General features: G+C 43.5%; 1 protein-coding gene across 1 annotated transcript in view; it reads right to left on the reverse strand.

Annotated features, from left to right (window-relative positions):
• Positions 1-2,956: 2,956 nt before the first annotated feature.
• TXN (thioredoxin) overlaps positions 2,957-14,184 on the reverse strand; it is a 38,206-nt gene continuing 26,978 nt past the window's right edge. Inside the window, exons 3-6 of the mRNA XM_078882568.1 lie at positions 8,751-8,855; positions 5,984-6,043; positions 5,017-5,082; positions 2,957-3,505 (exon numbers count right to left, since the gene is read on the reverse strand). Coding sequence (XP_078738694.1) covers positions 3,443-3,505; positions 5,017-5,082; positions 5,984-6,043; positions 8,751-8,855 — 294 coding nt within the window. The 3' untranslated portion in view covers positions 2,957-3,442. The remainder of the gene's footprint in view (positions 3,506-5,016; positions 5,083-5,983; positions 6,044-8,750; positions 8,856-14,184) is intronic.

Raw genomic sequence — 14,184 nt, forward strand, 5'->3', positions numbered from 1 at the left:
GGCTTGTCTAGTGGGAGTATGATTGTTCATGGGATTTCTCTGTGCATTTTGGTTTTGGCTTGCAGACCCCAAAAAAATGGTAAAAAAACGCTTTTCAATGTACACACTTTTATTTGCACTCAAAAGTATAAGATACATTCTTTTGACCCCAGAATTATTATATTTGGTGTGCTCAATAAAAGTAGGTGGCTTGCATAAAGAAAATTAAACATCGAACGGAAGCCACCCACTTTTATCGAGCACAAATTTGATTAATTCTGGGATCAAAATAATGTATTTTCTACTTGAATGCGAATAAAAGCGCATGGATTGAAAAGCTAGTTTTTTACATAATTGTTTTAAGTACTTGTTGCTCTCGCGCCAAGAGAGGAAACACAGCGGCCGCTCCAGCGCCTTGACAATCGGCGATAGAAGTGCTACTTTCATTGGTCAGAGACTGGTAGATGGGCACGACCATTCGCGATAAAAAAAATAATTTTAAAACACGAATAGGATTGGCAGGACCTGGACCGTTTAAAAAAAAAAATCTTGAATTGTCACGCGAGGCGAGTCTGTAGAAAAATGTCAGCTCGTTCGGCATTGTAGATCCGGTATATAAACAAAACACAGAAAGTTAAATAAGTGTGTAATAAAAAGAAAATCTGGTAAAACAGCCCATAGGACACTCCTAAAAAGGTCTTAACTAAATTAGTTGGATTAAGGAATCTTTAATTGAGATTTTCAGCGCAAACATTGTAAAATAAAATATTTTAAAACACTTTTAAAAAATACACGTTTTAATGAAATATACCGTACGAGTACCGGTAATCGCAGTACTCCACGACTCCAGGAAGTGGCCCCGAGGCTTGCCATAACGTAAGGGATCGTGGTGATTTACAGCTAACGTTAGTTGAGCGTGGACAATTAGACCCAAGCCGAAACATAACTTAAAAAGATTGTTTATATAGTATTGTCATCAGTATGACATACGTATACCAAGTTTGCAGTCGATACATTGGGAAATGGGTTAAAATTTGAGTTACAAGTGAAGTATTTGAAATGACGGCAGGAAACTCCTTGACGGGTAACACACTTTTATTAAATCTTGACTTGTCACAATACAACGTGTGGTCTCTATTCTTCCGACTGCACACTTCACTTAGCTCGTGTAGACTCTCTGCCTCTGGCTACACTCTTCACTTAGCTCGTGTAGACTCTCTGCCTCTGGCTACACTCTTCACTTAGCTCGTGTAGACTCTCTGCCTCTGGCTACACTCTTCACTCGTCTCGTGTGGACCCTATGCCTCTGGCTACACACACATCACTCGTCTCGTGTAGACCCTATGCCTCTGGCTACACACACATCACTCGTCTCGTGTAGACCCTATGCCTCTGGCTACACACACATCACTCGTCCCGTGTAGACCCTAAGCCTCTGGCTACACACACATCACTCGTCTCGTGTAGACCCTATGCCTCTGGCTACACACACATCACTCGTCCCGTGTAGACCCTAAGCCTCTGGCTACACACTCTGCATGCTGACACTGCATGCTGACACTGCATGCTCACCCTACACTCCGCCTCTGGGTTACAGAGTCCCGGTCCCCACAGGACAGCGGGACTGGGTACCGCAGGGCCCTATCTCTTCCTCTCCGTCTTCAGTCTTCGCTGGTTACACTCTCCCCTTACGCCTGTGTGCATCACCTTATATAGTCCCTCCTCCCGGGAGACGGAGCGGATGCGGACCTCGACGTGAGCATCGCTCCTTAGTGAACCAATCACGACGCGCTATCTCTACGATCCGTTTTCCCCCAGCGCGTGTTTCCACTCCCCAACCAATCACGCCGCGCTGCCACCCGATCACTCCCTCTCCAGCACGTCACCGGCACACAGCCAATCAGCACCACACAACCCACGACCCCGCGCTGACCCCTGATCCCTCACCGTCAGCGCGCGTCACCACACACACATCCAATCACGACGCGCTGGCACCCGATCGCTACCCCAGCGCGTATCACCACTACACAAGATTTGAGGATACAACAACAGAGTTGAGAATACAACAGTGAGTTTATCAAAAGCGTGTAAAATAATGTTTTAAAATATGTTTTAGAATGTTTTTTAATGATAGAATATAGTCTTGTCATCAGTATGGCATAAGTATACCAAGTTTGCAGTCGATAGCACATTGGGAAGTGGGTTAAAATTGAGTTACAATATTTTTTGAGGATACGACAGAGTGAGTTAAATAAAAGCGTGTCAAAATAGGCAAATTATCAAAGTAAAAATTCGATATAAACTTGGCACGCCAAACACAAGCTGGTTGAGCAGTGTCTACACACCGGGGTGACTGGACACAATGGCTGTGTTGGAACACAAGTATCACCGAGATCCTCAGTTCGGATATAGATTTCAACCTCGCGATAACACTGGTTTCTCAAGTCAACTGCTGAGAGTTGGTTTGTCCGGTCACTACACACAAAACCCTTCAATGTTAAAATTAATTAGTCATTAATACAGATTCCAGCTGTAATGTCTGTTGCAAATAATTTAGGAATACATTTGGCAGGTGGTGCATTAGGGTAAATGACAAAAACTTGCATTCGTCAATAACACTTTCTTAACAGGAGAAATTGACGTTTCAAGCAATGGCTCTAATTCATAGCACATGTAGAGTTCTGATCACTCTCATTCAATCATCATGAAGCAAAACGCTTTGGGAGGGCATGTTAAGATGGGCCACTTATTGTGGGTGAAGTTTATTGAATTAACCCCAGAAAATGCGACATCGTCTGGGTACTTGCTCTGAGACCATGTGACTTTAAATTGCCGAGACTTCCAAATATAAAATCTCAAGCTTATATGAAACACAGCAGACTTGTAATTGAAAATAACAAATAACAAATATTGGTGATAAAAATCACCAAGGAATGTGGGGGGGGGGCAGAATATATGCACCATCCAAAGGCAATAGCAGATTACCAAATTCATTTTATTTTAAATTTCACATACAGCCTCAAACGCTTAGATGTATACTCCATCAATACAATGAAATATCAGCCCAAAAACAATTGTTCATAAGTCCAGTGTTAATTTGAAACTCGTCTCATCCATATCTGCACCATTCAGCCATGCATACCATGTCTACGACCAAAACTCCCATCATGAAAAGAAAACTGTGAGGTTACAACAGCATTTAGTCAAATTTAATTTACAGCAAATGTCAGGACAAACACCTGTCTTAAGACACCTTCACCTCTTTAGTAAGACTTTCTACCTCCCACAGTTAGAGTTTTGTTATTTAAGCATTAGTTTTTTTTCTTTCATTTTAAAGCTCCTTCAATTGTTCTCGCAGCAGAAGCTGTTGGTGCCATATGAAGAGAATAAATCAGGGTCTTTATTGGAAAAATAAGCAAAAATAATTAAAATGAAGGCAATCTGCTGAGTTTACTCATTGCATTTACATCAGCTCCTTTAACGTCTTCTCCAGGTGATCCTTATTGGCACCCATCACCTCCCCCACCTGTTCAACGAGAGACGGAGGGACAAAAAAACAGGGTTGGCAGTCACAAGCACCATCAAAAGCCATTGTTAACAGAACCTTGTAGCAGACTGGTAATGGATACATACAACAGATGTTAAGAGTAATGCAAACTTCAAATGAAAATTCATTTCTTCAAAAAGGAGTCAACCAGACACCAAACGTTGCATCATATGGAAGTTATTGGGTTCGATTCCAACCCTGATGCCTGTATAATGTGGAGTTTGCATGTTCTCCGTGGTTGTGGTATTCTTCTCCGGGTCCTCAGGTTTTTCCCCTCCAAATTTAAAAACATGCGTTGCGAGGATTTGGCTGCTATACATTTCCACATAAGCCACTTCGTTCAGCTATCATTTGTGGTCAGGTCACTTTACCGGGTAAGGCTCACATGGGCCTTACCTGGTAAAATAAAAAGAAAAGTTTAGTTTCTGTAGATATGTACCAAGGCTATATGTCCTGGGCTGTCAAACACAACTCTGAAGCTTGATTCATGAGAATAAAGGCCAGTTAGTTTTGATCAGTGATATCCCTTCCATACATTTTAATATATTTTCAGAAAAGCAACTTGTGCAATGATACAATACACTTTACCAAAGCTTTATAAAACTCTTAAAATAAAAAAATTGCACATGAAAAAAATACATTCAGAAGGTCACCACAGGACAATGATCCAACTTTACATTTATGTGCAGAAAATTGGATTTGTAGAATCAAACATGAATTAATTTTCTTCTTTTCCAAATTGTATTCTAAATGTCCCATCTGCATCACATGCTCAGATTACCCACCGATTTGTAACCCTCGCAGGGCAATGCATCAATCACGCATTAGAAAATGGTGCATGTGTAGAGGTGTTACGGGAGGGCGAACAAACACACCAGGGGTGGTTATGCCTGCACGCGGAAGGATGCTTACATCCACGTCAGCATCGTTTAGCCTGGGGGGCTGAAACGGCGCTGTGATCCCCCACGGCCCCACCCCTCGAGGGGGGAGTTGCTATACAAGGCGGTGAGCCGGTGGGCTCGGGGTTCAGTGTTTAGCTTAAACCAGTGAAGAAGGAAGACCGGCTAGATAGGCCCTGGGACTCCCCTGGATCGCCGTCCTTCTAAGGACCGACCAGGGCAAGCCAGTGGCGTGGCCCCGAGAGCCCAGAGCCGATGTTCTTGTAAAAGCCGGTCTGGGGACTCGGGGTGCCGTAATCCCAGCTTGGCCAGAGCTGGATCAGCTAGCCTCCCCTAGCTCTGTAGTGGAGGACCTGGGAGTAGGCTAGCCGGGATAGAGATCGTGGGATCTCCCTGTTAGACGGGTGAAGGGGCCGATACCCCTTCGAGTGTTGTATACCTTGGCCTGTATAGAGTGGAACGGTTAATAAATAAGTATGCCTCCGACTACGTCGTCCAAGTCTCGTTGAACCTACTACACATGGAAGGAGATATGGCAGATCGTCTCTAGACAATCCAAATTTATTAAAAAAGATGCATAATTCCACTCACCTTTTCGTTGTTTTTGAAGAAAATGAACGTGGGCATTGCCTTGATGCCACACAACTCGGCAATATCCTGCACACAAGTGACATAGGGAAAAAATACGTTTCTACTTAACCGAGAGCTCCATTACGTTAGTCCAGTGCTGTTGTCAGCCGACTCCACTCAATAAAAAAAGGGGTTGTCCACACAAATTCTCAATAGAAGAGTTGACTTGGCACCTTTTGGAAGAACACAGCGAAAACATTTCCTGCCACACAAAATGTGGAATTTCTACGATATGATCAGAGCCTCTAACGGAGGAAAAAAAAACCATATCGGACATTCCGAGTTTGGCAATTAAAAGTGCAACCCAAAACACAATCATCCATTATGTTACTTTAATGTCCAAACATTGGTCAAGCCACATACATGCAGCAGTTGAAATTGTATTTCATAAAAACGGACAAACCAAACCGAAAAATCTCATATCCCGGTTCCCAGCTGCAAGACGACTTAAGAGGTTGTAATTTTATACACCAGTATTTTCCATCGGTCTTTGTTTTGTACGACAGGTCCCCCCCTTACAAAAGAGATTGTTTTTTTTGTCTTAAGAGGGCTCGCTCTTTAAAAGCCATTTCATGTATTAAGTATGTGCATATTATATATGTACTGTACACAAGCACTGGATGGACTGTTTGTGCATAGGTACTGTATATGTTCACACTGTATGCCTGCACTAGATGCATGTGCTGTACGTGTGTACCACTTGTAGTTGCTGAACACATGTACGAATGTACATGTGCTACATGTACTGTATGGCTACACGGTATGTGTACTATATGCACATGCTGTACGTGCTGTGTGCGTTCTGCATACAGGGGAGGGGGTTTGAGCAGTGTGTGTAAAAAAAGTGCTCGATGGTTCTGCACGCCTGGGCTCCCGTGAATGCTCTGGTCGCCGTGAGCGAACCGCACGGACGGCGGGAGATGCTCACCGCAGCGTCGTCCACGTCCACCACGCAGAACACTACGTTGTGGTACTCATTTGCAAAGTCCTAAAGAGAAGTGGGGGGGGGGGGAGACACAAGTGAGGGTTTTTACAGGTAGGGACAACAGTTCCACACTGCCCACCAGGGATTATTTGTCTGTCTGTCGTGCATGGCCCTGCCCCACCAGAGCCCTCTCATTGGCTCAGGGGCGCCGACCAATGGGAGCGGGGGGGGGGCACCGCCGCGACGTGGGCCAATGAGGAGACGGGCGATGTTTCATTCAGAAAATGGAATTGGGGGAGGGTGGCTCCATTCATAAAATGGAAGTTTTGAAAAGAAAAAAGCAGATCTTTTTGCCTCGTGTTTCTTTCAACATTCCCAGCCTTAAGGTGATTCAGTTGGGGGTGGGAGGGGTGGGGCTGGTCACCCCATGGTGCCCTTATAAAACTCAAATTTTAACCTACAGACTACACTATACACGACACGATACGCTCCACTTATACAGGTAGGAACAACAGCTTCCACACTGCCCACCAGGGATTATTTGTCTGTCTGTCGTGCACGAATGCACTGTCCAACCAAGTTCTTACCTGCCCACTCCAAAGGAATGTGTTTTCTCAATCGCATGGAGGAAGTTTAAGCAGCTCCCATAACCCAATTTATTTTGTGAATACATTGCAAACAGGTATGTAAAGTCAACCCCCCCCACCGCCACATACCTCCAAGCAATTAAATTGAATCATCACTATACTGGGGTAGGGGGGGGGGTTACAATTTAAATAAACAACTTTTTTACCAGCTTGAAAACGTTCACACAAAGAGCTCCATCCATCTGTCATTCTCATGTAGAGGATCCAATGTGAATGAAATGGAAAACTGGCCACATTTAATCAAACGAGTTGCCTCCCCAACCAGAGGCAAAATGACCTGCCTCGATACCCTTTCCCTGTCGGCCAAGGTATTCCCGCCCAGGCAGAGCCGTCTATTTAAGCCTCATGGTCTCATTGTGTCCTACGGATGCACTGCATTTTGTGCACCTGGTGCGAACACAGTATCATTATTACCGCCGATTAAATAATTTCACAGGACAAACGAACGTTAGAAACCATTTTGAGAATAAATAAAAAATCGCGCAGGGTGCGTCTTGCTTGTTGTCTCGTTTTTATCGATTTCGTTAGCTTCATTAATTTATTGACAAGTTGTACGAATCGTACATAATCGATTCTCACCTCGTACAATTTGATGCATACATCCTGAATACAAGATTTATTTATTTTTAAATCGATGCATTGTTACATGCCAATTGCAGCTGCACGAAGCAACAATTTATTTGTACCTCAGCCTTAACCACAGTAGGAGACAGTGTCCATTCCATTTTAGATGCTATACCTTCAAGATTACACAAAATAAAATCAGAATGTATACTGGAAGAATCCGATGAGCTATAAAGCTCTTTCATGAGTGTCCAGTAGGGGAAGGTCAGAACGTTACAACGAAGAATACAAAAAGACGATAGGCGTGGAAAGTATTGTAAGTGTAATGAGAGAGCGCACCGACGGGCGACTGCATAGGCACTGCTGCATCAGTCGTAGCCAATCAGAGCTAACGGTTCCATCTGGGCCAAAGTTAATGGGCGGAGCTCGTGGGTACATGCGGGAACCATCGGGAAGGTTCTGAGGGGGGCGTGGTTAGAGGCGGAGCTTGGCTCCGCCGAAAGGGATATAAGGAGAGGCAGGGGGAGGACTCGGGGTCGGTGTGGGAGCCTAGAGTCCGGACTGCATCTCCGCCATCTCGTCACGCCACCGGCCACGTGGCAGCCTCGAGGGCCGAAGCTCTCCCCTCTCACTGCGTGCCGTCAACCAGCGGTGCGCGGGAGAGTGAGGGAAACCGCGCGGGAACGGAGGAGCAGTGAGCACGCGCATGCAGAGCGAGAGAGAGAGAGGGTGACCATCCAGAAAGGGAGTGCGGTGCTGAGCAGTCATCACTAAATAAATAAAGGACGCAAGTCTCAACCTGTCCTGGAAGTCGTTTATTACAACTGGAAGTCAGAAGTGGTTATTTTTGAGACGAGAAAACACAACAGAGTGCGAAGATGTCCAAGCATCAACAAAACGCTTAAGAAAATATAAAACAACTTTTTTTAAAATCTTACCAGGCAAAGTCCACCGAGCTATTCACTTCGTTTTCAGAAGCCAACTGGCCACAAATGATAGCTCAAGGAAGTGACTTATATGGACATTTATAGCGGCAAAATAATCAAATAATCTAACACACTGGGCAAATCGCCTAACATTGTGATTATGAAACCCCATAAGACACACCCATGCCCCACGGCTTAAACTCCATGGCCAGATGCACAAAACCTGATGCGGAAGTTTCCCTAATCATTGAGGGTGGCAGAAGTTCACACAATGGTGTTATTTTGTGGAAAAACACATTTTTGGAGTAGTTAAGTGTCTGATGGTAGATACAAATAATAATAATATCAGGTTCATTATTGTATTTATTGAAAACTTTTGCCTGGCAAAAACAGGCCTTATAAACTAGCCAATAACATTGCAGCCAAATGTGGAATCTGAAGCCCCACAGCTAGTTTTGTGCATCTGACACAGCCATTATATGAACCTCCTGACGAACAGAAACATGACACAAAGCTTTAACCACCCATGACCTCAGAAGATGCTGCATTAGTTGCCCAACATTGTTGAGCCTCTCTTCATGGAGACCACCCTCAAATGTGTTAATTATTCTAAAAGCCAAAATGTACACTCACATGAAAGATCGGAGAGATGACCTTGCACGGACCACACCATGTGGCCGAGAAATCAATTACGACCAACTTGTGCTTGTTCTGCTCCAGAATCTGTTTGTACTCCTCCTGTAAAAAGACAAAAAAAGCAGCCGATCAAATCAGGTCCACCAGGCAGCCGCCCTATTTGGAGCACTTGGGTGTTCATGAGGAGCTCAACTTTGTATGCTTGTTACAGAGGATTGTAACCTGTGTTGATATAATTCAAATGTATTCTAAGAATGGGGTTAAGTTGCCAGACCAGCAGAAATATGTCAAAATTTGGGACTTTTTGCAGGCACTGCCTTTCCACCTGCATCTGAAAGATCCTTAAAGTAGGGATGTAATAATGTACTCCCCTCCTCGACACAATGAATTGTTAGAATTTAAGGGTCATGATTCAATAGGTTTTCCTTTTCCCTATACTTTTTTTTCATATTTTTCATACTTTGATACTGGCAAAAGCTTTGGTGCCACTTAGTGGCACATGACTGAGGTTTACAAAAATGGCAATTTGTTTACACAGTGGTTTGAATACTTCATAAGAGTTTCATAGTTCATACAAATGTAACATGTAAATCAGTTACCAAATGCAGTGGGGTTCACAATTCAGCAAGCTCACCAATTCCGGTTGCAGTTTGCGTTATCTGCCGCACCTCCCCGTTCAAGGTCGAGATGAAGGATTAACTTTCTTCTCCTGCATCGCTCGCAAATTATGCAGAACTCGTCTCTAGTCGTGGCCCTATGCCACGAGGCCAGGTTTCTTTAACTATATTTAAATAGTGGACCTCGATAGAAATTAGTGTGTACTGGCTGGCGGATCACACGACATCACCTTTAAAATGTGGCCATTAACCCATAACTCTGGTCTCCAGGTTTCTTATCTCTCTCTTATAAAATCTCACTTTCATCTCATTGATCTACATCTCTGGCGCAGCGAGTCATATCTCAAAGTGGACAGTTCCAAGTTCGGCGAACCACTCCAAGAGCTTTCAATTTAAAGCTTTCGTGACTGCAGGGATTCATCTTCTTGGTTCTTTCGGTAAAGTCACGTAGAAGGAAAATAATAAAATAAAATAAATTAAACATAATAAAATAATATAATTATATTTTATTATGTTTTATTTTTTTTATTGTATTATTTCCCTTCTATGTGCCTTTACCGAAAGAACGAAGAAGATCACTCCAAGAGCCTTTACAGGTAACCAGTTGAAGAACTCTGTCCAAAACCACTGCTGAGAACTCCTCATACCGACGGCAGGACCAGTCTCTCTATAGCAGGATGACTGTTGGTATCCTACAAAGTGAAATTCAATTAATTGACCCAGAGGAGATGGGCCCAGTTGATCCTGCAGTGCATTTGGAACCTGCAGCTCTGGAAGCGCGAGTCAATTGCAATAATCGCAGCATTACACAGGAAAGTGTACACTTTTCAGACTGAATGGTTTCCCGACATCCATAACCAACCAAACTGTACAGTTTGTTTACTTTCTGCCCTCCTTTAGGCAGGCTGTATGTACATAATTTATAATGTGAACGAAGGCCATTATTTATACAGGAAAGATATACTCTTTCAGAAAGGTCCATTGGCCAACTTCATCAATGATTATAAAGCGTGTCGGTGGAACTTGGGAAAAAACCCCACACGTACAAGAAATATAAACTAGAATTGTTTTATTCTACCAGGCAACACCCACAGAGCTATATACAGTAGCTATATTTCAGAAGCAACCTGGCCACAAATGATAGCTCAACAAAGTGGCTTATCATCTGGAAATGTACAGCAGCCAAATACTGGAAAACAGATGTTTCTAAAATGTGGAGGGAAAAACCGGAGGAACCGGGAAGAAAAATCCACGCGACCATGGGGAGAACATGCAAACTCCTAATATGCAGGCGTCAGGGTTGGGATAGAACCCACGGCCTCCAGTATACCAGGCGAGGAAGTTAATATCTCACCAGTGGAGTAGAAAGTGGTAACATTCAAAGCTGTGCAAGCTTCTCCTGTCTCACAACCTCCTGGCCAACTCGGCCTTTCTGCTCAATGTAAAAAACACGTCAGTACATAACGCTCATGCGTTACAAAACCACCCTTACCGACTCGGCTGTGCATAACCTACATCACTGCTGTGCATAATATCCCTTCGCATACATAACCTTCCTGTTCTACACCAGCTCCCCTATGTCTCTGTATATAAAACACCTGCTGTATTGCAATTAGATTGCAAACCTCGTACGTGAATTTTAGTGTTATCACCGTCAAATATGAACATTTGGCAGCTATACAAATGTCAAAATCAATTTGAGGCAGGACAACAGAAAATAATTTACAAAATGCAAATTAGCCTTGATCACAAACCCCCCCCACAGCTGTCCAAAATATAAGTCACAATGCAACATATCATTGCATGCTCATGACTGGCGGTAAACAAATCGGCTCTCATACACAAATACAAAGACCTCCCATATAACCTATACAGGCAGTGCTGTGTGGAAACACCTATGAAGGCCAGCAGTGTACGGAGGGGGTGGTATAGCTAAGATTACGCAAGCGCAAATGTTTACACACTGCACTGTGTATGCAATCTTAAAGGCAGAGTAAACCTCGGGGTAGGCCCAGCACCAATTCAGATGTTATTCGCTGATGTTGACCGAGTAGGTGCGGAGATGTTAACTCCCTCGTCTGGTATACAGGAGATCGTGGGTTCGATCCCGACCAAGACTCCTGTATACAGGTAGTCCCCTCTACTTACGATGGAGATGCGTTACGACGACCCCATCGTAAGTCGAAGATGGCCTAGCCTACCCAGGAGTCTTAAAGAATGGTGATAATTTAGCAAAACAGAGCAATTTACAGTACCGTAGTGTATAAACTATATACTGTATGTATTTAGTAATTACAATACTGTATTGCACAGTAAAATGTAAAGTAAAAAACAAGGTATATGAACTGCAATTTAATAGAAAAGGCGGGAGATGCGTACATCCCGGCGGATCCCAACGTCCAGTATTGTACCGCGTACGCTGCTGCGTTTACCTGCCGCGCAGAATTTAAATTATTTTACAATTTTGTCGTATCGCCATCATAAGATCGAAATATCGTAAGTCGGACCATCGTAACTCGGGGACTATCTGTATTTGGAGGTTGTATGTTCGTACGTTCTCCCCCCGTGGTCACGTAGATTATTCTCCGGGTCCTGTTATTCCCTCCATATTTGGTAACATGCGTTTAGCTGCTATATATTTCCACACAAGCCACTTTGTGGCCAGGTCGCTTCTGAAAAAGCTATATAGCTCCGCGAGTCTTACCTGGTAAAATAAATCGTTTCAATACATTAGTTTTCACTCGGATCGCCGGATTTGCAATGCAGTGTGCCAACCATTGCAGTAGTGTGGGAAGTGTGACGACACAGGAATCATTCCCTAGAGAAACCCAGCCATTTGTTACTTAAGAAGCGTCTGGACGCTGTGGGATCGGTTCATTACAGGGTTAAATCAGATGCTCCAATCATCACGGAAACGCAACGTCACGGCGCGATGCAATTACTTGCATTTCCCTGGCAGGGAAAGTGCCGGATGAGATGGTGGTAAAAAAAACAGCCCCAGCGTTAAGAACACACAAAAAAATGGTATGCAGAGCAATTTACAGTACCGGTTCTTTGTAGCAATCGCAATAATATAAAAACACAAATACTCTTTGGTTCTTTCGGTAAAGTCACGTAGGTATAAAATCACATTTCGGGCGCAACACAAGCATCCATCATCAGGTAGGAAAGCATGGTCTGCTGCCGAGGCAGACTGTTTTAAAAGGTTTGAAATGGGTGTAGCGCACTTCTTTGACCCTTGAGCTACACCCATTTCAAACCTTTAAAACAAATAGTCTGCCTTAGCAGCAGACCACGCTTTCCCACCTAATGATGGATGCTTGTGTTGCGCCCGAAACGTCGCGATTTATTTTATACCTACGTGACTTTACCAAAAGAACCAAAGAGTATGGATTCCTGCAGTCACGGAAGCTTCAAATCAAGATAAACACTAATGTGTTGCCCCCATTTAACTCAATAAGCATGTCCACCTATACGCTGAAACGGTCTCAGAAAAGGCAGGGCATCGCCCTCTCTCGTCTGGGCATAAGAGCTGCCATTTATGGGGTGTGGTTTGGTAATGGCCTGGCGATTGAGCGTCTTTTCACATGAAAACAATGAATCAGCACCACGTAAGGTTCCTGAAATTTAACCCCGAAGCCGTTTAAAATGTTACTCAAGGAACAGACTTCGCTGGAAAGACAGCGAGCCTGTATGTTGATGTTTTCCCCATAATTGATATTCTGTCAACTAATGTACTCTTTTTAAGAAAAAAAAAGTGTAAAGTGTCTGCTTAATCAACTTATGGAATCAATTAAAAATAACAAATTGTTTGAGTGTCCCTGCGAATATCTTAAAACACGTCGTCAAGAATGCTCGATTTTAGACTGGTTCGATCTAGGCACTGTGCTGATTTGGCAAATCACTCGTGGAATGCATTTTACATCACAGCAAAAAAAAATTGCAAATTCTTCAAATACCCGAGTTTAACCACAACGGCCAACTCTAACTGGAAGTACACGTATATATACAGTCTATGGCCTGTGCACTCAACACTGAACCATTTTTTCTCGGACTTGTAGCCTCGCTAAAATAGCTCCAAGCTGGTAAGATTAAATAAATTGCCCAACTGACCGCAACAGTTGACAGCATGTACTGTATTGTCCAGATACATAATTTTAATCCGACAAAGCATTCATCCCAATGTAGGGCACTCATGAAAAACAGTCGTTAGCCTTTGTAAGGACTACTCTAAGCCTCTTTTAATCCATTGCTAGATCAAAGTATCCTGCTGTTGTGTAGCTACTCATGCTGGTCACAGCAGGTTGAAGGGGGACACTCCAGTACTATACTCATTGGTTCTTTCGGTAAGTCATGTAGGTAGAAATAAAACAAAAAAATCACGACGTTTCGAAAGCAACACAAGCCATCGTCTTCAGGTCAAAAATCACGACAGCCGCGATGTCTGTGCTGCTCGCACGGCTGTCGCGATTTTCACCTGAAGACGATGGCTTGTGTGTTGCTATCGAAACGTCGTGATTTATTTTGGTTTTATTTCCACCTACGTGACTTTACCGAAAGAACCAAAGAGTATGGATTCCTGCAGTCACGAAAGCTTCAAATCAAGACTGAACCCCAGTATTAGTTCAGGTTTAATTTGCCATTGATGTTAGCCATGGTATGGAATCAACCTCTGGTTAACCAGTTCACAGTACATTAAGACCTATCTTTGCACTACTCCGTTGAATGCGTTTCGTGGAGAAATGTTTTGCTAAAAACAATTAAGAAAATCTAAGCGCTTACGAATGAGAACACAGTCCTGATGTAATGCACAC

This window comes from Lampetra fluviatilis, chromosome 3, assembly GCF_964198595.1.
Source record: "Lampetra fluviatilis chromosome 3, kcLamFluv1.1, whole genome shotgun sequence".
Taxonomy (NCBI): domain Eukaryota; kingdom Metazoa; phylum Chordata; class Hyperoartia; order Petromyzontiformes; family Petromyzontidae; genus Lampetra; species Lampetra fluviatilis.